Source organism: Seriola aureovittata, chromosome 7, assembly GCF_021018895.1.
Source record: "Seriola aureovittata isolate HTS-2021-v1 ecotype China chromosome 7, ASM2101889v1, whole genome shotgun sequence".
In the NCBI taxonomy this organism is placed as follows: domain Eukaryota; kingdom Metazoa; phylum Chordata; class Actinopteri; order Carangiformes; family Carangidae; genus Seriola; species Seriola aureovittata.
In genome coordinates this window covers 4,755,010-4,780,988 of record NC_079370.1, presented here as the reverse complement: position 1 = coordinate 4,780,988, position 25,979 = coordinate 4,755,010, and the positions used below count along the sequence as shown (strand labels likewise).

Here is a 25,979-nt window from a genome sequence, read left to right as displayed (position 1 = left end):
CAGAAAGGTATTATAGGTAACAGCTTGGCAGCAGTGTGTTAGACTGGGTTAATATCTGTATGTAACATATAAGAACAGATTCAGCTGCAGCTCTGTCTCATGTTACTGAAGGTGTCGAGTTCATTTCATTGTTCAGCAGTTTACACTAAGAGATCTGCAGCACTATTATAAAGTTGTCTGTAATACTGTTCATTGTAGGTACTGTGCAGTAATATTTAAATTATCATCATTTTAAGGTGCTTGTAAACCCTGATGTTTCTAAAGTAATAACGGTTCCTTCTTGTAGTGTTTTGATGAGTTATTATTTAACATGTTTATCCATAAGCAGATCAGTGTGATAGTGAGAGCAGGGTTCAGTTTTAATGTTATATTTATATATACTGTACATACAGATTGTGTGTTTAGGTTTTTAAAGTTTTATTATGTTACTTCTATGTTGCATCACACTGGGCTGAACAAGTTGGAAACTAATTTACAGTTAAACATTTCTGAGTATTAACAAACCACTACAAATGCATGATCTGGATTTGGCCGGTGGGGGTCCTGCACCTGGAAGACGTCAGAAAATCACCACAAAAGCTCAACATCAGTCACTTTTCTTCAACTTGAAATCAATTTCTCACGATAAACACTCAAACCTAAAAACTATTCACGTCAAACACTGAAGTCAAACCCCCCCCCCCCCTTAAATGTGTCATTTCACTCACATTATTACACACAAAGCTCCAGCTAATGAGACACATCATCATCATCTGTTTTACTTCACAATAAACAACAGTTTTCTCGTCTTAAAGACAAACTTTTATTGTCATTCCCTGATCTTGCTTTGCCTTCAAATCATTCATATTTACACATTCATATTATCACTTACAACAGCACAACAGTCTACATGCACATCTCAACCTGAACCACACAACGTCCACAGACACCACAAGGAGATTAATTCCCACGACATCAGGGACAGACTTTCAGTGGCTTAAGATGAGTCACTTATTTCAAAAGACAGGGGCGTCCAGACAAAGGCAATGTGGCCGTCTGGGATTTCCCCACATGTGGAACTAAATATCAAATAAAATACAAACATCCCACGTGCAGAGGCGTCTGCATATGTTTCTCTTTTCAATTCCTCCTTTAAAAGGTCTTAAATTTCCACCAACACCAACACGTGTGATGTGGGATGTTTTCAGATCTGAGTAAACAACATGAGAATAAAGTATGTTCATACACCACACTTGTCTCATATGTGATCGGGGGAAGGGAAGTTGAAGCCAAGTCTTTCTACAAATACAGTTTAAATCTGATTTTCAGAAATAATCTTCCCGATTCAAAAAAAAACCAAATAATACACAAATCTAAAATAGACTCACTTCTCTAAAAAACATTGACAACTTCATCAGCGGACTCTGAAACTGTAACTGAGCAAAAGTTTAAACCACTAAAGCACAACAGCTACTGATATAATGTCCTGATGCAGAAAAACAAAGTAGCTTAAAATGAGACTCCTGTAAGAAATATTCAGTAATAGTTTAATTCTGTTTAATTGACAAACAATAAAAACCTGTTTCTTGTTTCACTATATTTACGTTATTGCTACATATTGAGTTATAATATTTAGTTACTGCTCTGACACACATAAAGATTTGACCTGTCTTGTGCGCTATTTAATTCTTGGCTTTGGAAGGAAATCATCTCAAACTAAAGGTCAACTTACTCGCTTTTCAACCACAGTTCACAGTATTCTTCTGCGGATTGGTGGATCTCGCTAAGGCATCAGGTGTGGTTGAGAGCTTTTAAGATGGAGTTAAGATCATTTTCTCACATTTAGACTACGACCAACGATCATTTAGTCCTGTATGAATATTTCGTCCTGTCAAAATATACTTTTAATTACGTCCTTTTTTCACTTTAAAGTGCACATGGAGCATATTCATAAATCACACGGTAAATCTGAGGATTAAAAAACAAGGTGTTTTGCACAGATGTGGAAGAGAAGAAAGTTTTCTCAACCTTTGTCCCTGATTGGTTAATCAGCCAAACATATGTATATAGTAAATGGTTGCATCCATACGTAAATGTAATATACTGTACGACATATGTGTCTATTATAATCATATATACATCCTCTGGCTATATGAAGATATAAGTTCATTACATATATGAAATACACAGTAAAATTTGTATTTGTACACACAGTATTTTAAGGTGAAGGTATTTTATGTTGTGACCATATTTGTTAATGATATATATTTAAATATATTATATTAAAACATCATAATTACTAGTTTTCCTCATAATTTAAGACAGACATGTCTATCTTGGATGGATGGATATATATTTACCTAACATATAAACATAAATCTTAGTATGTGCAAGACTTAGTGTAGGAACTACAAGTTTCATGGATAATTCTTCACATATTTGTACATATACTGTGTGTTTTTACTTCATTTGTAAATAAATGACTGAACCCAATATCTGAAATTCAATATTTTGGGCATACATTACATTTAAGTATGGATAAGTTGCTTTATCAGTTAACCACACACACACACACACACACCACACACACACACACACTCACACACACAGATGACCGTTTGCACCACCACCACCGCAGGTCCGACCATCGGGAGCAATGTGGGGTTCAGCTTCTCGCTCATGGACACTTCGACATGTGGACAGGAGGAGCCACAGCCTGAGGTCACCCCTCCTTCGCAGTGACGGGGGCGGTGACGGAGTCCAGTTCCAGATAACCAACAGTCCGTTTCTTTGTTTTTTTTTTTATTATTACTTCCCGAATGGTTTTCTACAAGTTGGTTCTAGTTGGAGTTTGAAGTTGAGGCATCAATAAACAGAAAGTGTCATTGACGGTGTCCAAGCAACCAAACCTGACTTCTGTGTTGCCTTGTTTTTACAGTTTGGTTTTCCCGCTGACGAGGTCATTTTCAGGATAAAGTTGAGGGTGATGATCCTCCTGCTCATACTGGATGTTTTACCCCAAATTTTTCATGCCGAAATCCACCGTCAATACTTCGGACCAACTGAGATCAGGTAACATATACTGCGTGGATAAGGCAACGTGGATGCTCTTTGACAAATTGTATCTCAGAGTAGGAATCTTCAGGTAGTTGTTTCTAGTTAAAACACCGACTTTGTCTTTAAACAAAGATGTGCTTCGTTGTGGATGATTTCGGACCCAAAGTGTAGATCAACATCAAGTCCTTTTTTTCAAGCGGTTTAAGCGGCGCGTCCAATAAAACGTCTTTTTTTGTGGGCCTGCTTCTGTCTCTGAGAACATTCCTCAGACTACCCTGTGGTGAACACATGAGAAAACACACTTAGACACATGACTTACTTCCACACACACTACATGGAAAACAAAACTGTTTTGTGTTGTGGTTCGAGAGATATGTGCAACAAACTGATGATTAAGTGAATCCATGTAAAACCAGGTGTCACATGAAACTACATAAATGCAGTTTCTCAAGCATTGAAGTGTGTGTGTGTGTGTGTGTGTGTGTGTGTATGTGTGTGTGTGCATGTGTAAGCATTACTCACATAGCTTATGAGAAATATCAGAAGTGCTAACATCAGCACTGCTGAGGCAAAAATGACCAAGTAAGTATCTGTCATCTGTTTTTCTGTGGAACAATCTGAAAAAACAGAAGAAAAAGAGTCACATTTGAACTTGAATGAACTTTAACACACAGAGTCGCTGCTGTTCAGTGTTAATGGAGTTTTTGTGAATTTTCAAGGCTGGAAAAACATCCACTGAGAAAAGGTCGAACAGTAAAAAATGATTGAACAGGAAACTAAATGATTAGATAAACGATCATGAGGAGCGTTTCACAATCTCCTAAACAGCTGCGATGCTGTTCTAGTGTAGAAATGTTGTTTCTTATCAAAGGAGGACAGTTATTTTGGTGCACACCCAATCGTTAAAAACCAAAGCTCACTGATTGTATCTTCAAATGCAAAAACTAAGTAAAGGTAACTAAGATAACCAGCTGTTGACTGTAGCTTCATATATTCCACACGAGGGCTTTATTTCTATCTACTCAACATAGATGACACCCATGTTTTCCTACAGGTGAAGCTTGAGTCTGGAAGTTCCCTGATTCAAACTTAAGTCACTGACGCCTAAGGGGATCATTAACTCCACCAGCTGGGAAAGTTTGGAAAACCTGCTGGAGTAATCTGAGAGAGAAATGATGTAAGGTCTACAAACATGAGACACCAAGCGAAGCTTAGAGCTGTTACCTGTCACAGTGAGGACAACCGTCCCCTCCCTGTTCTGCTCTCCCACAGGTGCTGCCAGGTGACATATGTACGAGCCGCTGTCGCCACACGTCACATTGGGCAGGAGGATGTTGCGGGACTCGCCCAGCAGCTCCACCTCTCGATCCACGCCGGCGTACCATCTCGTCGTGCCGTTGGGGAGGTCTCTGGTCAAGAGGCCGCTGAGCTGAGACGACGTGGGCTCTAAGACCTGCAACGCCAGAGGAACGGATCAGAACCACAGGCTTCACTGCCATCACATGATCTGACACTGGACAGTAACTGTATACAAACACTCCTTATCAATACAACAAAGTATTGCTTAATTAAGTCATTTAGAAATGATATTGTTGTATTTTAAATAATACATAATCATATTATTGCTGTCACTGCTGTTAGTAGTACTGTAGTAGTACTGTAGTAGTACTGTAGTAGTAGTAGTAGTAGTAGTAGTAGAGTTAGCTACTATTACTACAACTTCAACAGATGTCATAATGTCATGTGACTTAAGTATGACATTATGACATCGGTACACGTGATGACCACGGTGCCATGGCAACAGTGCATCCACTGATGGATGAAGACCCATGAGATATTAGTAATTAATTGTACTGTTCTTTTTAGAGAGAGACAGGAAACAGAAAGTAACACTCAACGTATTTATTTGAATCAGCCAATGAGCAATGAACACACTTCCTTCTTCGTTTCAGTTAGATAAGATAAGAATTTTTCAGCAGTGATCTGCCACGGTTTCTTTTTGTCCTAATGTGAGCTTCAGCCTTCATGAAAACCCTTATAATAAACTCTTTCTCACCTTGTACCACCTGACTGCTCGGTAGTCCACACCTTCTTTGTAAACGGCCGTGCACTCCAGAGTGCAGTCTTCACCAGTCACCGACTTCACCTCCATGATACTTTCCATCCTGGCTGCACCTTCCACAGAGGGGCACACACCTGAGGAATACAAGAATCAACTAATTAGGGTTTTTTTTATTATTATTATTATGTATGTAAACCAAGATTATTATGTATAAACCTTCTGTACAAGAGGGTTCAGCTCAGATTACAAGGTTTCATTTCCTGAGCTTCACCTTCCTGAGAGTAATGATACTGTTAAACTGTTAAATCACATTAATATACAGTCAGGTCTTGTTTTAAAAAACAAAATAAAACATAAAGTACAGTAACTGTCATGTAGTTGTGACCTATAGATGAATCACAGAAAAAGCTGAGGATTGACGGTCCGTAATACTTACACAGTGACGTCAGCAGAGTGAAAAATATATGGTCTCGATACATCATGATGATGATGATGATGATTGTTATTATTATTTTCAGATGGATTGAAGAAGGCTCAGCACTTGTGACTTTATCTGACTGTGTTTTTCTGCTTATAAGTACTGGGAGACGCAAGTAGACGCCCACGCGGAGGCGGGATTTAAACTTTGTCCCAAACTTCCGCATGTCGCATCACTCGTGTTCGGATTGTTTCACTCCCCCTCGGTTTGTTCAGGGCGCAGATCGCGACGCACCTCTCTTCACTTTCTGCTACTTTTGAGGAAAAACAAAACAAAATGGACATTTTTCAATGCCTCCAAGTTATAACACTAGGTGAGTGTGGTAGCTATGCTATGCTATGCTATGCTATGCTAGCTACCTGGTCTTTAATATATGTTGTAGCATCAGCTGTCTGTCGTCATCACTGTTGACACACACCAAACTCCATTAAAACTGTATTAACATTTATGCGTTCGGGATTCCTTAAGTTAATGTTAACATTAAATATAAGTATGTAATTATACATTATAAAGGTGTTATTATAATCGTTGTAATAAAGGTGCTACTATCGAAAATGAAAGAAAATGAAAGCCTGCGGGATTCCCCCCTGCTTTCCCTGTTGTAGGTAGTTTCCAGTGTGAAAGAGGAAACTGATAAGATTGGGCCTGAAGAAATCCCCACAGTGACATGTGACACTAACTGTTGTAATAGAGTGAGGAATAAAGTTATTCACCTGAGGCTCTCAGGTGTTGTCTTCCCTCATCATGTTCAAATACTGAAGAGATGAAAAAGATTAAAAGCAGATTTTGGATCATGAGAGAAAAATGACCTGAGAGTGGATATCACTGCAGTCTGAAGGGGACAGAAGTTACAGGGTTTAACATTCACAGCCTCATGTACCTCTTTTCCTTCTTCTTCTGCTTGGTAGTGAGGTCTGTGACGAGCAGCTCGGAGGTGATGTGGAGCAACTCTGTTTACCTGTGCTGCCAGAGCCCCAAAATCCAGTTCGACCCTCAACGTCAACACGTCTGTAGCCTGAATGGCACGGTAAAAAACAAATAACCCTGCATGCATAATGACAGTCAGTATGTTCATACAAATAGCTCTATTCCAAAATCAGTAAAATGTTTATGTTCTTATTCAGCTTGACAAACCAAAAGTGCACATGAACAGGCAAAAAAACCCAAAACAAAACAAACCCAAATTACTACCAGACCATATTTCTAGAAAAAAGTCGTAATATTACAAGAATAAAGTTGAAATATTACAAAAATGCAGTACTATCTTGAGAAAAATGTCATAATATTACAAGAATAAAGTTGTAATATTACAAGAATTAAAAATGCTAAATTCTTAAAGAAAAAACATGATTTTGAGGAATATAATAAACAATCAATAAAACGGTCACAGAATTCAAATCTGTACCATTTGTCCGGCTGCTGAGCTTAAGAAGAACTTATTTTTGTGTGAAATGTATTGACTGTGATTTTTGTTTGTTTGTTCTTCTGTTCTCGCAGAACATCGCCTCGTTCAACAGTAAGGAGAACAAGTGCATGCCTCCCTGCCTGGAGATTAAAGACGGACTGATGACGCTGAATCAGTGCGTCGATGTGAACGTAACCACAACCTGGATCAATGTATGTCATCCACTTTTTGACTTTGAAATTAACATTGACTGTATTTGTTCATCACTGTTTCCAAACCCAGTCCTCATGTGTAGCTCTGATTGTTGCTACACCTGTGAATCTTTCAGTTCACAGCGCTAACGGTGGCTAACTTAAACAAGGCTTTAAAAACCTGCAACCTCACAAAAACTAAGGTAGTTAGTTAATGAACTCTTGGCTCCACACATGCTAACATGCTAACTGCTGCAGCTGATATTGCAGAAACGGCTGTCAGAGTGCTAGTAAACACTATGTCAAACAGGAAGACAGATCTTGTCGAGCAGTCTCAATTCCTGTCAGGAAACTGTGGTTTGTGAAGGAAGAATGTTCAAAAACCTAAGAAAAAAATACAAATGTAATAAGTTTGTGATCATATTTTGTAAACCTCGTCCGTCCAACACTTGTCCAACAAAAACAATAAAGCAGTAAGAAGAAAGTCTTTTGTTTTAGGTCTAATTTGACCTCTTGTATTTACAGGCGAAGCGTGAGACTGAGGAGGAAAGGATCTACTACCGCGGCCAACCGTGCTCTCGCTCTGTGTCCGGCAAGATGGCTCCTGAAAATCAGGGTGTGTGTGAGCAGTGACACAAACACAATCATTCATCATCAAGATCCTCAGACTTCCTGCAAAGTCACTATTAATCAGGGGTCAAAGGCAGATGTGTGATGAAGGGGGAGAGAGGGTTTATGTCACAGTGACATCATGTGAGAGAGAAGGTGATGATGGGAAACGTTCACATGTGATTGTTCACGTGAAGATGGCAGCTGTCAGTCATCTTGTGCTCCTCACTCATTACTGAGGTTCCTGCTGTTTTAATGAATAAACACTAAGAAAAACAAAGTAGAAAGACTGAAACGTTAGAGCTACATTTCTTCACAGAACGTCATTCTAACAATCAAGCAAAGCGTTTCCCGAGAAACAACATTAATGTCAATTGTCCACGAGACAAAATGTAAAAATGTTGAGTGTAGCTCCACAGCTGTTACCTCACACACCTTCAACTATCTTCGTCAGCTTCGTCTAACAAGTACTGGAATGTGATGTTAACATCAGTCTGAACAGCTGAGGCTGAAATGAATTATGGGTAATATTGTGACCTGTTGCAATTTGTCTTTTCTCTGCAGGGTCTGTTTGTGTGTTGCTGGCTGTGGTGACCCTGGGATTGAGGCAGATGATCTCTTGAACCGCCTTCTTCTCAGCTGTTGTAACCCAGCAATCGGCCAGTTGCGGTCTACGAGTAACGCTGCTATTTGTGGTACGGGTTTTTTCTGCACAATTAATGTCTGTGCTTTTTTTTTTTTCTGTGCCTTCACTGCACTTTATTCTTATTTAGTTTAGGTATCGTCCAGAAACACTGCCTCAACTTGAAGTTCCTGGTAGACAGTGTTGTTTTTAAATCTTTTTGTTTTGTTGCATGTGTTCAGCTTACATATTTAACAAATATATTTATCACTTATTGGCAGCATCTGAATGTCAACATTTTAACAGTTTCTATGCACATTCGTTTTTGTTTTTTATTGTTAATTTTTATAGATTTTAATTGTTCAAACAGGCCGTAGTGACTTAGTGTTTGCATTTTAGTTTCTTATTATTTTTTGGCCAAAGAAGAGGAGGAGGAAGAGGAAGAAGGGATTTTCAGTGTTATAGGACCAAAAAGTAGAAATAAGGAAAAGGAAAGTGTTCACATGCAGCTCTGTGACAAACAAACATTACAAACTCGTGCCTTAACAAGAGCTGCTTTGCTTGTTTGATGTTTATAATCCAATGATGTTAGGTTAGCTAGCTAACAAGCTAAAAACATGAAGCCAAATTGTGACACCTTGATTCTGGTTAGTAAAAGCTCAGAAATGTCCTCATACATTCCAGTTTACATTTCCAACATTTCCAAGTGTTGTAGTTCCCGTTTCTCAGGTTCAGGCTACGTCCACACAAGCGATTTAGTATTTGGCCTCGGTCCCACCCTGCTGTATTTCTTTGAAACTAAATCAGTAGAAGAAGCAAAGTCAAATTGAAATCACTCACAATTTTATTTTTGCACTGGAAAATGTCCCGCTCACTACTTCAGGGTCAAAGGGCATCGCAGCAGGAAAGAGCATCTGGTTCTAACCTGAGATGGGAGTGTTCTCCGTTTGGTTCAGTCCGACTGGATCAGACCAGACTAAACAGAAATGAAAGAATAACATGATGAGGGAGGGAGTTCTCTGTGTTTTCAAGAATTTGAGAGAAACAAATCACCCAAAAGCCAAAAGAAACTCAGGAATCAACAAACCAGCTTTAAATCATGTCTCTCTCAGCTGGAAACCCACATAGTATCAGCCCTGCAACGACACTATTCAAAGCTACAGACCGATTTGCACCGAACTGACGTTAGTTGAGCTGCTACAGGATGTTGAGCCACTTTATGTAAGTGTGTTTTCGCACTTGTTCTTTTTAGTCCAGTTAAACTGAACTCCGGTTCGTTTTTTAGTTTCAGGCCATCACTTCATCAATCGGTAAACAAGTTTTACAGTCCATTAATTGTTTTAAGCCATTTTTAAAATAATAAAAAATGCAAAAGACTCCAGTACCAGCTTCTCAAATGTGAAAAGTGAAGATCTCAGGTACTTCACATTAACAGGTTCCTTCCAGTTTCATTATTGAAAAAATAAATAAATGAAGTATCAGAAAGAATGTTTGCTTCATTATATAATAAAATACTGGACCAGTATAAAAACTAAACATATAAGCTATTTCTTTGTTTAAATTAAAATGTAAATGTTTATGTTTTTTGTTTTTTTTTACACTAATTTCTACCTCAGTGCTTTCTGTCTTTTAACTAAGACATCCTTGTTTCTTGCCATCACATTAGAATAATTTTGTACATAGAAAGACAATCATACATATAATCTTTCTAATTGTCTGCTGCTATAAGTAAAGTCCAATTTATTTAATCACAACACCTTTCGATGTTTTTGAAGCGTCGCTCGGTGACTTAAAATGCCTTAAAAATTAAAATGAAAACTTAAAAATGTATTTTTCACCATATAAATTACACTTAGAGGTGAATTGTTTGACTTAGAACTGGATGATTTATCCAACAACCAACAATATGAATCTGTTTGGTTCCTAACTTTTCATTTTTCCAACATTTCACACTTATAAAATATAATATAACTAAGAATGAAGATGTCATAAAAAAAAAGGCAAAATGTAATGTATTTAAAATTGTAATTATATCTTATGTTCAGAAGGTAAATGTGACAATTTAATATAATAAAGATCTTTTTATAATAATAATTTTGAGCCTAAGTTTGACAAATAAAAAAATCAGTGTTTTTGTTTTTCTCACCTGATGATGAATTGAAAATATCTTTTATAGTTTTAATGAGTTTGTCATCTAGTATTAGGTCCTGTATTGATCTGTCTAATCAATGAATACGGATTACAAATTGTGCCTTTTTAAAAAAAAAACAAAACAAACAAACAATAAGCTCTAATGATGCTCTTTCCTGCTTCTCGACTCTTTGACCATATAAACGATCAAAATCACTAAAGTCGGGCATTGAGTGTTCTCTGACATTTACAGGTGGGGCTTGTGTTGACATTGACAAGTCACAATAAAAAAAGGCATTAAAAACACTGAGCCAAGAGCCAAGAACAGAGATCCACGGTGCTTCCAAGCAAACTACTGAATCATAATGGTGCTCTTTTTTTGGATTGTGAATGAACATTTGATGACTGAAAAATGTGAAACCTTCTTGAAGTGAAATTCCCTGCTGTAATTCATCTCTATGTTGGATGTCAAACTCATTTATAAATCTGTATCTGGCCTCTTCTCTAGATTACATTATCATGTACTGTAATATGTACTGTATTATTGGCAATAGCAATAAGGACTTAAACATGTGCAATCTGTCTTTTTCTTGAAAAGCTTCCTTTAAATGTGTTTCAGAATTTATTAAAATGACATGCTTAAGATTCTGATGTTGTTTGCTGATGGATTTGACAATAATAAGTACAATATAATCTTAAAAATGTGACGACTGACAAACTGAAGACTCAGATAAAAAAAACATCCGTTTATCTGAAACATATTTCAGAGCACAGTACATGTATTTGAGATACTTTACAAAATATTTACATTGCATCTTTCTTTTTTTTGGTTTATTTTTATAGTGATTTCAGGTATCAGGAGAAAACAAAAATTAAACTGAAGGAAGGATTCAGTGGGGAATCATTTACTCTTTGTTTTTTGATCAAATTACAACACATTCGACCAAACTTTTCCCAGTAAAAACCGCAACAGTTTAGATATTTATGAATATAAAACCTTTAAAATGTTGAATGTTCACTCGAAGCTTTGTCCGGCTCAGATGGAAAAGTCTTTGTCTGAGTTCAACATTTCTCAGCGGCGGAGTGCCCCAGGGTTTTATACTCAGCCCACTGACATTTTCAGGAGTCAATGTTACGACAGAATCAGTCACAGCTTTTAAAAACCTTTGTCATAAACATATTAAAAACTGTTTTCATTAAAAGCTGGACTATCGAATTTCGATGTAGCCACCAGGTGAATCTCAGACCCTCTATAATCTCACAGTGATCTCTGTCGCTCGCGTTCAGGTTCAGATTTTTGAGCTGGCGGGTCCTTTCACCAGACCCTGCTCTTTGCGCATCACCGGTGCGTGAATGCTGCAGTCCCGCGCCTCGCAAAATCCCGGCACGCCCGCGTTCCCGAGCATGCCGAGTGTACCCACCGGACCGGGGAAGCCGCGAGGACCACGGGGACCCTCCATGCCGTTTTTGGGCTCTGCCGGGTGACCTGGCAAACCTGGGGAGAGGAAGTTATAATGTGTTGACATCAAGTACGCAGAAAGGGGAAACTGTGTCAAATATGACGTGGAAAATAATCAGCACCTCACTGTTTAATCAGTTTTAAAACATAATTACGTTTAAATAAATTGTGTCGAATTTGAAACGTTCAGTAACTTCAGAAGTTATTTTCTCTGTTTCTGATTTATCACCAAGTTTTTATATAAAATTAAAGGACAATAAAAGTGATTTTACATGTTAGCAAATTAAGATCACATACATAGGGGTGGATGATATTTTTTCAGTGGAAACGTGATTATATCATCTGTTATGACCCAGAGGTCATTTGCAGCACGTTTCTGATGTGTAATTTGTGTGTGCTTTAATGTTGTGCTTGTGTTGTGGATATCTTACTCTAGGGTTCCTGCAGAGGTGTGTGTGTTGGGATGCAGGTGTGCAGGGGCTGATTGAATGTTTGTGACTGTGTGAGTTTGTGGGTTGTTCCAGGGAGCTGATTGGTTCCAGCCTCCAGGCTTGCAGTTTTAAGGCCGGCTTCTTCCAGCTTCTGGGGGGGGGGGGGGGGTTCATCTCTCTCCACTTCCAACCAACATGTTCTGATGTTATATGTAGTTTGCTTATGTGAAATGCCAGCCCAGGTGCCCTAGGGGTGGCTAGCAATTTCGTTTAATCCAATTTTCTCCTGTTTTTGTTAGGTAAGGAGTTAGGTTAGTGGCTTGTCTTTTTGTTCTTCTTTTGTTTGAGTAGGTAAGTTTAGGTTCCTTAGTTTTAGTTACTTCTGTTTGTTATTTTGCTGTTAGCCAACCCTGAAGTTAAACAAATCTAGAATAAAAAAAACCTAACAGGCTGTAATTCCTAGTCTCTCACTTTCCTATGGAATGCAATTTTAATCTAAATTAAATAAAACCATAAATACAGCTATGAAATAAATAAATTAGGTAATAAATGTAGAAATTTATAAATATATAATTGAGTCAATAAATAAATAAATGGCTTTTTATTTTAAGAACATTTTTATTTATTTCAGGGGACTTTTATTTTATAATTTCACATTAATTTATTTCTGGGGACTTTTATTTCCAAATGCCACATTTAGCTACAAAGCTGTTTATTTATTTATTTATACAGCTATTTATTGATTTACTGACTCAATTATATGTTTATATTTATATATTTCTACATTTATTACCTAATTTCTTTTTTTCAGAATATATTTTACAGCTGTATTTAATTATTTATGTATTTTTTTATCTGATTTAGTTTGGCCTTTAAATCATGAATCAGACGGCTCAATGTTCCCTCTCTGTGGTCTGTGGTTGACGGTGGTTTAATCACTGTGGTCTACTATGTTTCGTACCTCTGATGCCTTGTGGTCCGTCGGGTCCCGGCAGGCCTTTACCTGGATCACCTGCGCTGCCTTTAGGTCCCTTTTGACCTGTTGAGAAAAACACAAAGAGCTTCTGATTCACTTTCTTCTTGACTGATGACGAGGAGGTTGGAGATGAGAAACACAGAACCTGAGAATTCTTCGATAAATCTCAGCTGAAATTATAAATCAGTGGCCACAGATTACGGATCACATCCTCAGATTAGTAAATTATTTGCTCAAGATTCTTTTCATGTTCCTTCAAGTTAGTTTTTCATACTCTTGAATTGTTCATTTTGTCCCCTTAAATTCTTAATTTTTGCCCTGGAATGACTAAGTCTTGATCTTCGTGTTCCCTCCCTGTGCTCTGTAGACGAGGTTTCATTACTGTGGTATATTGAAAGTGTAAGAAGTCTGAGAAACTGGTTGTGAGAATGTCAGTGTGATAAATAGACTAAATTATGTTAATTGAGAGAAATAATAAAGTAATTTGAAAATATGATTTTGTATCTCAGAGGCAACAGTTTTTCATTTTAAGAGACACATTTTGTAATTCAGTAATTTGAGCAGATGAAAGAATAAAACATGTACAGAGGACAAAAGTTAATAACTTGAGGGACCGATTTATCGAATGTTACACTTCCATTATTTGACGTGTTCCCTGTGGACGGAGGGTTTGTCCAGTGTGTAACGTCTTACCTCTGTCACCCGGCGCTCCTTCCTGTCCCTCCAGTCCTCTGTCGCCTTGAACTCCTCTGGTTCCTTTGGCTCCGGCTTTTCCTGCTTTACCCTGAAGGAGGCAGAGATGGTGGAGCTCAGTCTCTTTACTCCATCATCCATCATTAACTGTTGTATCAGGATTCTCGTGACTCTGCTCTGAGCTGCACGATCGTAATCGACATTTATCAAATCTCTTGTAGCTGAAGATGAACACAGGAGATTAAGTGTTTTTAAAGAGCAGGATTTTCTTCTTGAACATGTTGTATGTTCGTGTTATAACAGCTTTAAACAGACAGTTTTTCTTCTTTTATTCTTCACACTTTATTACTTCTGAGCTGTTTTTCTCATAGAACCTTGTTCACTATAAACTTCTTCTTACAACAGGAAACAAATACATAAAATCTCCTTTTTAAAAAGCTGAGTATATTTCAGTGAAGAAATTGTAACAAACCAGAAAGACTGAGCTTCAATTATTTGCCTTATTACTAAGTTTTGATTTTAAAATTGAGCTGATTATAAAAGAGGCAGGAGGGGGACGTACAGGTTTGCCTGCTGGTCCTGATTGTCCTGGGACCCCCGGGGGCCCGATGAGGGTGCGGTTGTTGATGGGGCAGCCCTGGGAGCACTTGGCCCGGATGGAGGCGGCGTACTGGGAGATCTGGGCCGTCACCACACCTTTGCAGAGCTGCAGGACCTGCTCGTCAGTCAGACCAGGACCCTGCAGGACACAAACCACCCAGGGGAATGTTTTCCTCCATCACTGCTACAAAACACCAAGTGTCTAAAGTCAGCTTTAAACATATGAAGGAATAAGGAAATCTGAGGACGAGAGAGTCTTTTTATACTCTGATTAAACTATTTACAGCTGGAGGTAATGAATATTTTCATTATCAGTGAATCTACTGATTATTCTCCTGATTGTTTGGTCTATAAAACATCAGAATAGTGAGAGAAAACCAAAGATATTCAGTTCAGTGTAATGAGAGTATGACCCAGTCTTTACCAAGACCGAGACAAACAGGAAACTCTCACATTAGAGAACCTGGAATCATAAAATGTTTTATCAAAATAGTGTCTGGTGAATTCTGCTCTGATAGACTAATTGGTTACAGCTCAGCAGAGCTCCAGGCTTCAGGGGAAATCTATCTAAGTTGTAAACACGACACACATCCTCCTCGGGTATTACTCTTTTGATTTCAAAGCCAAGATGGCGGACATTTCTGGCAACGAAATGTCCTTCTGTTTTTTTCCCCTTTTTTTATAAATTCTCCCACAATTTTCCCATATGATAAATATATATATATATATATATATATATATATCTACAGGCATCAAATCAAACATTTGAACAATTTTTAGTAAACTGTAAAAAATTAAACCTGTTGAAAATAAATTCACCTACATTTTACAAATTAAAAGTCCTGCTGAAATAGAACAATCATATCAATTTTAATTATTCAAAATAATATTTAATTGACATTAAGAATTACGAATTTGAAAAACACAGGATTCAACTGCAAAGTCATTTAAATCTGTGTTTGTACAGTGAGTGAAACTCTGGTAAAATATGTTCTTCCTCTGTCAGGAATGGCGGCCATCTTGGAAAATGGCGGCCTTGTGAAATTTCAAGTGGAGTATGGGATTTTTTAAAATGAATGGCCTCATACCAATTGTGATCCTTGTACCCACGTTGGAAAGATTATTAGTTATCTGCTGCCTTATTCAAGGTCATGCAGATGATTAACCCGACTGCAGACTCACAGAGGGACCTGGGACTCCTTTGGGTCCCGGGCGGCCCTTAACACCTGGGTCTCCGATCACACCGCGCTCTCCTCTGGTTCCTGGGATGCCGGGCGGACCCACGGGACCAAGGACACCGTCGCGGCCGACCGCACCTTTCGGTCCACGCTGTCGGAAAAGACGAGGAATGACGAAGACATTTTGTTTATTTAGTTGTGTAATATTTATGCTGTGTACGTATTTACCAGTAAATAAATGATCTGTATGAACATTAGAAAAATGAAAATGTGTTTTCATGTGAAGCACTTGCATGTAATGTCTTTATATAAAGCATGTCTTGTATGAAAGGTGCTATACAAATAATATTTATTTTCATTATTATTATTATTATTTAGACACTAAGCAAATGAGTTACTTGAGTTTTTATTTGTTTTGTCTGATTTCATTTATATTTCAAAATTATGAAGCAACATTTCAGTTTGAAATCAGTTAAATTTGCTCAAACGTTTCTGGGAATGATTGATTAATTCAAATTTAATCAATTACACTGTGTGGACAAAAGTATGTGGACACTCATCCTTGTCACGTATCATATATTTTCTGCTGTTTGACTTTTGACCCTGTAGCTTGTATTGGGACTTTTATTATGTTTTTGTTGAGTTTTGTTTAGAGTAATAATTTCACCTAAAATGTATTTCTTAGGGGCCAAAGTTCAAATTTATTTTACACCTTAAATCTTTATTTTGGAGCAGGAGTCATGAACCTGAAGTTTATCACTGAACATCTTTCAACTGAACAGATGTCTGTCATTTGTGTCACATTTCCGTTTTCTGTGTGATAGATTATTTTGTAAAACCTGTTCTTTCTTCAGAAACTCTTCAACTGTGACATTAGATGTGTGTGTGTGTGTGTGTGTGTGTGTGTGTGTGTGTGTGTGTGTGTGCGTGTGTTTCTGTGACGTCAGGGTAAAAAAAATGCAAATAAATATGAGCACCTGTCCTTTGTCTCCACGGTCACCCACGCTTCCCTGAAACACAAAGAGTAGGAGGAAGTCAATTGTGTGTAAATTCCAGTAGGTGTTGAAAGAGGAAATGGAAACTACGGTTTCATTATCTGACTGTAAACATTACAAATTACCTTTTCACTCTTTGCTCCTTTGATTCCCTTCTTGCCTGTTGCTCCCTGCAGGGAAGAAAAAACAAACATGCGATGAAGAGGAAGCTGTGGTCACTGACTCACTGTCATAAGATTCATGGAGAAAAACAACAACAGCTGACTGATTCCTCGAGTAGCATGACTCCACAGCTTTAATAAAGAGGGCTGACTTATAGTTAATCAAAGCTTGTAAAACTGGACGGACAAGGTGCTAAAGAAGAAATCAAAGGTGTAGAAGGGGAACTCCCGTTTTGGGTTTTATTTAGGTGTTGTTTTGCAGGTGGTGTCTAACAATGGAACAGAAGGTTATTGAATCTCAAGGACCGACGATAATCAGCAGACACAAAGGGTAAAGTTTACGATGTGTGAATATTATTATTATATTAACACCACAAAGTTGCCACAGATGATTTTCACTTACTGTATTATTAACAATCAATATAATATCACATATCTGACACTGTAAAATGAAATATAACATTCTTCTATCAAAGATTTTGAGAATTGTGTGTGAATAATTAATATTGTTATGTCTCTTTCGAGTGTGTCTCAGTGAACTGGTGTTACACCTCGGGGAGGCGTTGGGAGAAACTAAGTGTTTTACATGTGGTTGCAGATTTTTGTGGCTCCACAGACCAAAACAGCGCCATCTACAGAGTTTAACGCAGCACCAGCGAACGCCTCATTACTGTTTTGGTTGTTTTTTACTTTGTTTCACTTGAATTCTTTCTTCTTCTTACTCACCTTCTCCCCATCAGGCCCCGTCTCACCTTTGGCCCCCTGGAAGAAAAACAAACATCACATCAGCTGAAAACACACTGACGATAAATGTAGACTTAAACGGGAGTTTTCCAGGACTGGAAATAAATAAGAGAAAAATTATAAAGAAATAATATAAAAAGGACCTATCAACGTCCAAATGTTTTGCACAATATGACTGCTCTACAATAAAGAATTTAAACGACCATATAACTTTTGTAAATAAAGAAAGGAACCATATGAACACATATAAACATCGAGCTTTTACAGATGTTTTCTTTTCACTGGATCAGACTTCTACCTTTGAAGCAGTTTAATTTTCACTTCACCACTTCATTTAATGCTGTTAATGACCATGACACACTGTATTGTTTCTCTCTGTTTGGACATTGATGTCAGATTCTTTTTTATTGTGTTTTAAATTTAAAGTAATTCATTTTTATTCATTTGTTAATCTGTTTAATGAACATTGTTACATGAGGAGAAGACGTGACGTATTAAGTGTGTGAAGCTGAAGCTCATTTACAGCCTAAATTCAGGTAAAACAAAGAGACAAAACAGATTCAGGGTTAAAAACAATGTGTTTGACCTTTTCTTCTAATCTGAACGAACACTGTCTTATTGTTATTTCTGAGGGACAGCCCCTTCACCTCTTCCTCTTATTAATGTCACTGGTCTGGGCACGTTAATGTCAAAACAACCAACTAAACCTCACATTTCACCACAGGGAAATTTCAGGTTTACTTGGACTGAACTGCAGACGTGACGTTCTGTTTCAGATTTACGACCTCTGCAGAAACAAATCTATCATCTGTGATCTTATATCTTCCTTCCACAGCAGGGTTTATTTTGTGACTGGCGGATCCTGGTGTTTGTTGCCAGGTTTGACAGTTTTCGGCCTCAGATTGAGGACGGGATCAGTCTGATGTATTGATAACCGATCTGCGGGTTAAAGTGGATTGTTTGTTTTGTACTCTGAGTGTTGTGTGTACACACTGTGTGACCCTGCAGCCCCTTCGGCCCTGGCTTCCCTGGTACTCCAGCGTCTCCTTGCTCTCCTCCACCTCCCTGTTGGACAGACAGACAGAAAAATACTCACTCACTCACTCACTCACTCACTCACTCAATCAATCAATCAATCAATCGATCAATCAATCAACCAATACTTTTCACTCTTAGAACCATTAGTCATGATTTCTAAGAGTCTGAGACCCGTCCCTCTGTATTTACAGTATAAAGCTCTTGTCCCATATCACACTTGTCAAACACAGAGAAGTTTTAACATAAAAAGATTTAAAAGAAATCTCATCAGGGTAAAATCCCTCGTATCTCGAATATGTCAAAGTTCGAGGAAGTCTGACACACAGCTCTGCGATGGGTTTGATAATGAGACGGTCTGAAGTTTTGGTTTAGTCAGCTAGTTACTTGCTTCTCACTCGACAGTGAAAAAGAAAGAAAACTTAATCTATTCCGTTCACCGTGAGAACATGTGCAACTGTCAAACCACACGGTGACAGCTGGGGATTTTGTTTCAGGTGTTAAAGTCGGTTTTGAGTAAATTTGAAAAAACACTAGTGTGTTATGCCCTGATCGGAGCATGCATTATCATTCAGGGGTTAAAGACTCTGGCATGTTTGCTTTTCCTTAAACCAATCACAATCATGGGGGCGGCGCTGAGCTCAGGATCCAGCGTTGCTCCTGCAAAATAGTGTCGGAGGGAAACTTGTTTGGGTGGAACATTTGCACGAGGGGAAAACAACTCAAACAGCAGTGAAGACGTACGCCGACTCTGTGATTGCACGATCCAAATCTTTAATCAAAACTCACAATTTTCAGCGCGTAGCTTGTTGTTTCTGGTAACGAAGGGGATTTTGAAAACTAACGGACGGAGGAAGCGGATTGGGAGAGTGTCTTTTTCTTCCACATCAGGGTTGATTGTCAGCAGGATCTGCCCCGTTAGCGTGTGAGTGTCTAATCTCCCAGCATCTGATCTGATGCAACGTTGCAAGATCGGACAGTTTTCAGCCTGAATGAGCGTCTGATTGAGGACAGGGTCCAAAAACATCTCGCAGGAGCCCACAACTGAGTGTTGAATTTCATACTGAATCAAAAAGAATAGTATATATAAGACATTAGACATTATTCAGTCGTACATTCAGCTGCATTTTCTGTGTCAACAGTGTTACACAGCTAAAATTAAACCATTAAACTACACAGCTGCTGTTTCTTATTCAATAAACCTATTGTGCATGAGATCAGAGATCAAATGTCTCTTTGTAAATTCAATTCTCCAATTCAACTCTTTCCTTTTACATCCTGTTATCACAGGGGAATCCCCCTTTACGATGACCGGCTTTGTTCTATATAGAAACGTTTCTGACTTTCCCTCTTTATTTTCACTTCCTGTTCCCAAGAACACACACTGGCTGGTGTCATCCACATGTAAGGACTTGCCTGAATTTGCTTATTTAAAGGGCAAATGTGGCATTAATCCACAGAATTGTGGGACTTTCCAGAGACATATGAAGAAGGAGAAGCAGAAAAGGTCAAGATGTCCTGACTTTTAGTCCCTAACTGGGGTCAAACTGAGCCCTGGAGACTAAATAAGTTTCTTGAATTGTATTAAACCTATGTGGCCTCCAGTGCTATGACCTCAGTAGTGTTCTCAGACTTGATGAAGCTCCTGCAGAGACCTCAAACCTTCAGTGATCAGTCCAGATGTGGACTCAAATCTGGAATCTTTGTCACACTGATACTGATATGAATTCTGTGAGCAATGTCAAATGAAGTGATTGACAGTTTCCATGCTTCCCAGTTTCATTCACACATCTGGCACTTTACTTTCCAGGAACAGCCACTTCCTCTTGGATTTTATCAGGAATCAAACCTGTGACTTTACAGTTAAAGGACGGTTTGTTTGACCGGTGGATGATCCTGCTGCTCACTCACCACAGCGCCCACTCTGCCCCGAGGACCTCTCACACCGCGATCCCCTTTGCTGCCCTGCAAAGGTAGAACAGACATTACACGACACTGAGCAGGTGTTTGGCAGTTTGTAGGAGACATTTCGAGTTGGCAGCGACAGAGAGTCACAGTTGTTAGCAATAACATTATCGGAGCCAGTGGCTGTGGATCAGGAGGTCGAGCGGAAGGTCGCTGGTTCGAGTCCCGGCTCCCACCAGTTTGCATTTCAAAGTGTCTTTGGGCAAGATACTGAATCCCAAATGAAGAATCATCAGTGTGTGTGTGATAGAAAAGTGCTGTGTGAATGTGTGTTTTAGTGTAAAGCGTTAAGTCGTCATTAAGACAAGAAAAGTGCTATATACAGATATAAGTACAGTCCATTTACCTTTTATTTGTTTCACAGTATCTGGACCCTGAAACTGAACCAGCTACATGGAATTCAGCTATTTCTAATTTTCTTATTTACACTGTGTACAACAATCAGCCTGTGAAACAAGTGTAATTTAGTCAAATACGCTTTATCCACAGTGTTGTAAAACTTTACGAACATATATTTAATATCTTAATTTTATATTCTGCGATGACGCGCAGTGACTCACATCAAGAATGAATAGAGTGAGGGTAAAAAGCAAAAACAACATTAAAGAAAAGTTAATATTGATATGAAAGTTGAGAGAATGAAGACTTTGGTACATGATACACACAATGAACTGAACTAAATAACAAAGTAAGAAACTGAGGAGAAGATAAAGCTGAAGTAAACACGGACAGAAACATGAAGTGTATTTAGGAGCATTTGTTGTTGCCACTGATGTTTTCAGGCCAAACTAAACTAAAATGTTCCGTAAACCTCTTTATACATTAATAAAGGTTCAGCTATCTACATATGTACGTTGTGTTGATGCCACGGATGATGGAGGAAGGATCGTTCATGCTCGTTACCTTGGGACCAAACGCCCCCGGCTCTCCGATCGTCCCCGGGACTCCTAAGGGACCCTGAGGAGACAAGCAGCGGGGACACGGGGAAGTTCGTAGATTTGGGATAAATAAATACACATGACTGGACAGTCTGTAGATATTTGTAACTGTAAATCTAATCAACTCACGTCTTCTCCGGGGTCACCGTCACTGCCGGGCACGCCGCCGAAACCTTGCACGCCCTGAGAGAGACGGAGAAAAAAAAGAAGACGATATGAGCAGAGAGAAAAACACAGTGCAGGATGAACTGACGCAGCTTCAGTGAGGCTGGATAGAAGAAGTTTTGTTTTGTTTTGCTGAGGATCAGACCAATCAACGCAGGGTGACCTCACATCACTACAGAGAGTTAGCGGGAACACACTGATTTTTATCCGTGAGTAACAAAGAAGGCGAAGCGGTGAGATCATGCTAACGACAAAATCAGCACAATTAATTCCTCAACCATCATGTTTTTTATTTTCATCCTGAAAATAAAAAACTGAAAATTACAGAAAATTGAAGCTTTTAAACAGGACACAACTCTGAATTTGGTTTATTTGTTTAAAATCGCTCATGAAGCAAAAACATCTGCTGGTCTCGGCTCCTCAGAACTGGTGACTCACTTATTAACTGTTTCACATCACAGTCTGTTGAATATCTCTGGCACAAAGCCAAGTATCTGGTAACATCATAATGGAAGTTTTCTATTCATTTCTGACATTTAGACGAAACTATAATAGTTGACTGTAAAAAAAGAAAGCAAGAGATGAATTGATGAATTGATAATAACAGTAACTGTGAGTTTTCACCCTAATCCTGACATAAACTCAAGGGGGTGTGGCATCAGACTCTAAGTGTCTAAAGGGAACCTTAAATATTCTAAATTACCTTTCTGATATGAACTAAACCAAAGGTGTGCGTCTAAATACAGCGTTAGATCCGCTGTCAGTGGAACAGTTAAACAGGTCAAACTGTGACCTGCTCGTAATAAAGGTTGCATGAGAGCGAATACAAAACATCCTGTACTCTACTTATCTTCCTTTACTTCCACTTTCTTTTGCTTTATTTATCCGTGCCAGCTATCTTTGTCTCTGTTTGTTTTTGTGTGGCTGCACAGGAATGAGGGGAAAGTCCGACGTGATAAACATCTGTGCCCAAAGCGTGTCCGAACTGATCACCGTTACTGTACATTTACAGTAATAACATAAAAGTGTGAACATGTTTTGAGTAAACATTTCAGCTTTGAAAAGTTCAGATGACAGATTTCAGTGACAGATCCATGAACTACATCATCCAGCATTTACCTCAGATCTAGTTTTGACTTCACATTCATCAGTGTGACTCACTCTTTCACTTTATTTTTTGAATCCCTTTTACTTTCAGTTTTCCATGGATGAGTGAGCCACAGTCTAAATGGAGCAATGACCCAGTAAATAAAAAGTGAAAGAAAAAAACTAAATCTTTTGGTGTTTTTCCAACTTGAAATTGAAAGTTTCATGGGGAATTTTTAAATTTTGAAAGATAAAATATGAAAGTCTTTTAAATTTGGTAAAAAAAAAAAATTCATTTGTGCTTTTATGAAAATAGGTTGTTGTATTATTGACAAAAACACAACGACACCATCAACTTAACATAACAGTGATCAGTTATTATTATTATTATTATTATTATTATTATTATTATATATTTCAAGATCAAATGAATTACTTTATAAGGAAGGAAAACCAACTAACAATCCTACGCTTGTCCTCTCTGGGCTTCTGTATCATAATAAGATCAGAAACATTTGAGCTAATTTCAAGATTAAAATAGTTTAAGGATGATTTCTGAACACAAGTTTCTTTTTTTGTGTGTTTTTTTAAGACTGACTAAAAATTACAGCCACAACCGACAATTATTTTCATCATCGATTAAACAGCTGATTATGTATTACTTGCATTACTTTATAATTTCTTAAAAGCGAAAGCTACACCCTCATGTGTACCTTCTTTTGTCTGACCGACAGTTTAAATATTCTCTTTCCAATGATACGAACAGACGACAAGCAGCATATTCTCACATTTGAGAAGCTGGAACCAGAGAATCTTTTGCCATTTTTACTTAAACAAATTATTAAAATAATTAATAGATGATAGTTGATTAATCGACTAATGCTGCAGCTCCAACCAAAACACGTGCTCACCAACCTGACTGGTCAAGCAGAGCTACAGACAGAGATGCTGCCGCCTACAATCACTTGCATCGGCTGAGTGTAGGAGTTTCCCCACCCGTCGCTGATCTCGCAAAATGATTTGGTGCGAACAAACATGGTTGTTAACTTAACACCTTTGTTGCTAAATTAAACGTCTCAGTAGCTTCTGTTAAAAAAGAAAAAAAAAGCCCCTTGTGACAAATCCAGCGACTTTTTGGAGAAACATCCGCCAGTTTCTGTAGAAGACAGTCGCTGCTGTCGCTCGGAGCGATCATCTTTACATATAGTTATAAAATCAGGATTTTAGCCCTCGCCCTCGAAATGAATGAATGAATGAATGAATTGTTGTTCCTAAAATCTCAAGGTCTGACCCCTCAAAGAGTCAGTAGATAAATCTGAGGCGTCATGAGATGATTACTGGGAGAGAAGAAAAAACTAAGTCGTGACGCACAAACTTCTTTTCTTTTTTTGCACTTTTCTCTCATTTTTACCACTTTTCATTAAATATTGGATCATTTCTACTTGTTTGGGCCTCAGAAAGTTCATAGACAGATAAATCTAAAGTGAATCATCAGATGGGAATTCACTCCTCAGTGGAAATGGGCCCCAGCTGGACACAGGGGTCACAAATATCTGCTGTAATCTTTAATAATGTGTTTTATCCTATAAGATTATTATATGTTTTTTTTTTGTAAACTCTTAAGGGACTATATCTATTAAATACTTGTGGATGAGATGTGGAAATGACTGACAGCATCTTGCTCAACGCTGGTTATTCTCGTGCTTAAATACGAGCTCAGTTCATCATGTTGTTTTCCACATGTTCTCATATGATTCTATTTCTGTTTTAGCTCAAACGTTTCTCAACATTTTCTTCCTGTGTTTTTTGTAGAGACCTTGATACTGACATGCAGTATTTTTTTTTAAATGTGACCATAGTGGAGTCATTCGCTTGTGACCAGTCATTTCATGTTGCACATATCTGCACATGATCAGGTCGACCAAAGAGCATATAAATAATAATAGTGGAGAGGCAGATAGAGTGGAGCTGATGAGGGCTGTAGTAAAGACGAGCTCGGTAAATTCCACAGTAACCTGCTTAGTAGACTTTGGTATTTACTGTGCACAAAGAGAATTTTTTATCTGATGGTGACGCAACAGGAAAGGTGGGTTTCGACTCCTGACATGAGGAGGGAGGTCATCGGCTTTTAAAGAAGTTGTCAGCCTAGTTTTCATACTGACGGACTCCAGGTGCTTCATATCTTACTGTAACTTATTATGATTAAATCTGCTGTATGTTAGATGGATTTATGTCTCTATTTATTGTATTAGCTTATTTATGATTGGTTGCATTGGTTGTGTTGACTACTGTTGCAAACCGAAGATTTATCTAATCAAATCTAATCTAATCTTCACCGGAACAGTTTCATTATAGGCCTTTAATGTCTGATCCAAATGACTCACAGCCACATCCTGCACTGTGGTTTTAGTATCTCTTCCCTGGAATTACCTGCTGCATCCATGACTGGGGTAGGAACTGGAATTAGTCACTGGGAAACTAAAACTCACTGAGGAATGTAAACTGAGAATTACCCTACAGAATCATCAGTACCTTTGCTCCACTTGGCCCCAAACCTCCCGGTTGTCCAGGATAACCCTGCAGAGGACAAACAGAAAGTTTTCTGATCAGATTATCAGAATAAAAAAACAAAAATCATCTCTTGCGTAATGAGGGGAAAATAATTTCAAAGATGATGCAGAGAGGGGAAAATCATTGACACGTTATCTTTAGGAGTGTTGCTTGTGTTATTTTTACGAGTTCCTTATTTGAAAGGTTTCAGTTCACTATAAGAGAAGTTTTGAGTGACGTCACCTGTTGCTACATAGATGGAAAGAAACTCCCTTAACAGCAACAAAAATAACATCACGTCACACGATTGTAGTTCTGCTGACGTCATCGTTTGTCGTAACGGAGAACACAACAGAGGGGAACGTGATTGTGCGGCCAACAATTTGACTTAAACTGACAGTAAAGATTTTATTCTTGGCAAAAAATATATCAAACATCAATATATTAATATTGGAAAAAAAAAAGACAGT

General features: G+C 38.2%; 2 protein-coding genes across 3 annotated transcripts in view; both read right to left on the bottom strand.

Moving 5' to 3' along the window:
* Positions 1-1,509: 1,509 nt before the first annotated feature.
* cd83 (CD83 molecule) lies at positions 1,510-5,772 on the bottom strand. Its single transcript, XM_056380550.1, has 5 exons — positions 5,535-5,772; positions 5,093-5,232; positions 4,261-4,489; positions 3,559-3,653; positions 1,510-3,311 (listed from the first exon to the last, which is right to left on the bottom strand). Exons 1-5 carry the CDS (start codon positions 5,740-5,742, stop codon positions 3,159-3,161), a joined length of 825 nt encoding a protein of 274 aa, XP_056236525.1. The 5' UTR covers positions 5,743-5,772; the 3' UTR covers positions 1,510-3,158.
* A 5,492-nt stretch (positions 5,773-11,264) lies between these two features.
* The window catches only part of zgc:113232 (uncharacterized protein LOC541546 homolog), a 27,590-nt gene continuing 12,875 nt past the window's right edge, over positions 11,265-25,979 (bottom strand). For both annotated transcript variants that reach the window (XM_056380545.1, XM_056380546.1), the window contains exons 16-28: positions 25,492-25,536; positions 21,838-21,891; positions 21,674-21,727; positions 20,717-20,770; positions 18,764-18,835; positions 17,753-17,788; positions 16,991-17,035; positions 16,848-16,880; positions 15,875-16,021; positions 14,655-14,831; positions 14,093-14,183; positions 13,385-13,462; positions 11,265-12,028 (exon numbers count right to left, since the gene is read on the bottom strand). In XM_056380545.1, the coding sequence (XP_056236520.1) occupies positions 11,823-12,028; positions 13,385-13,462; positions 14,093-14,183; positions 14,655-14,831; positions 15,875-16,021; positions 16,848-16,880; positions 16,991-17,035; positions 17,753-17,788; positions 18,764-18,835; positions 20,717-20,770; positions 21,674-21,727; positions 21,838-21,891; positions 25,492-25,536 (1,092 nt within the window). In that variant the 3' untranslated portion in view covers positions 11,265-11,822. The remainder of the gene's footprint in view (positions 12,029-13,384; positions 13,463-14,092; positions 14,184-14,654; positions 14,832-15,874; positions 16,022-16,847; positions 16,881-16,990; positions 17,036-17,752; positions 17,789-18,763; positions 18,836-20,716; positions 20,771-21,673; positions 21,728-21,837; positions 21,892-25,491; positions 25,537-25,979) is intronic.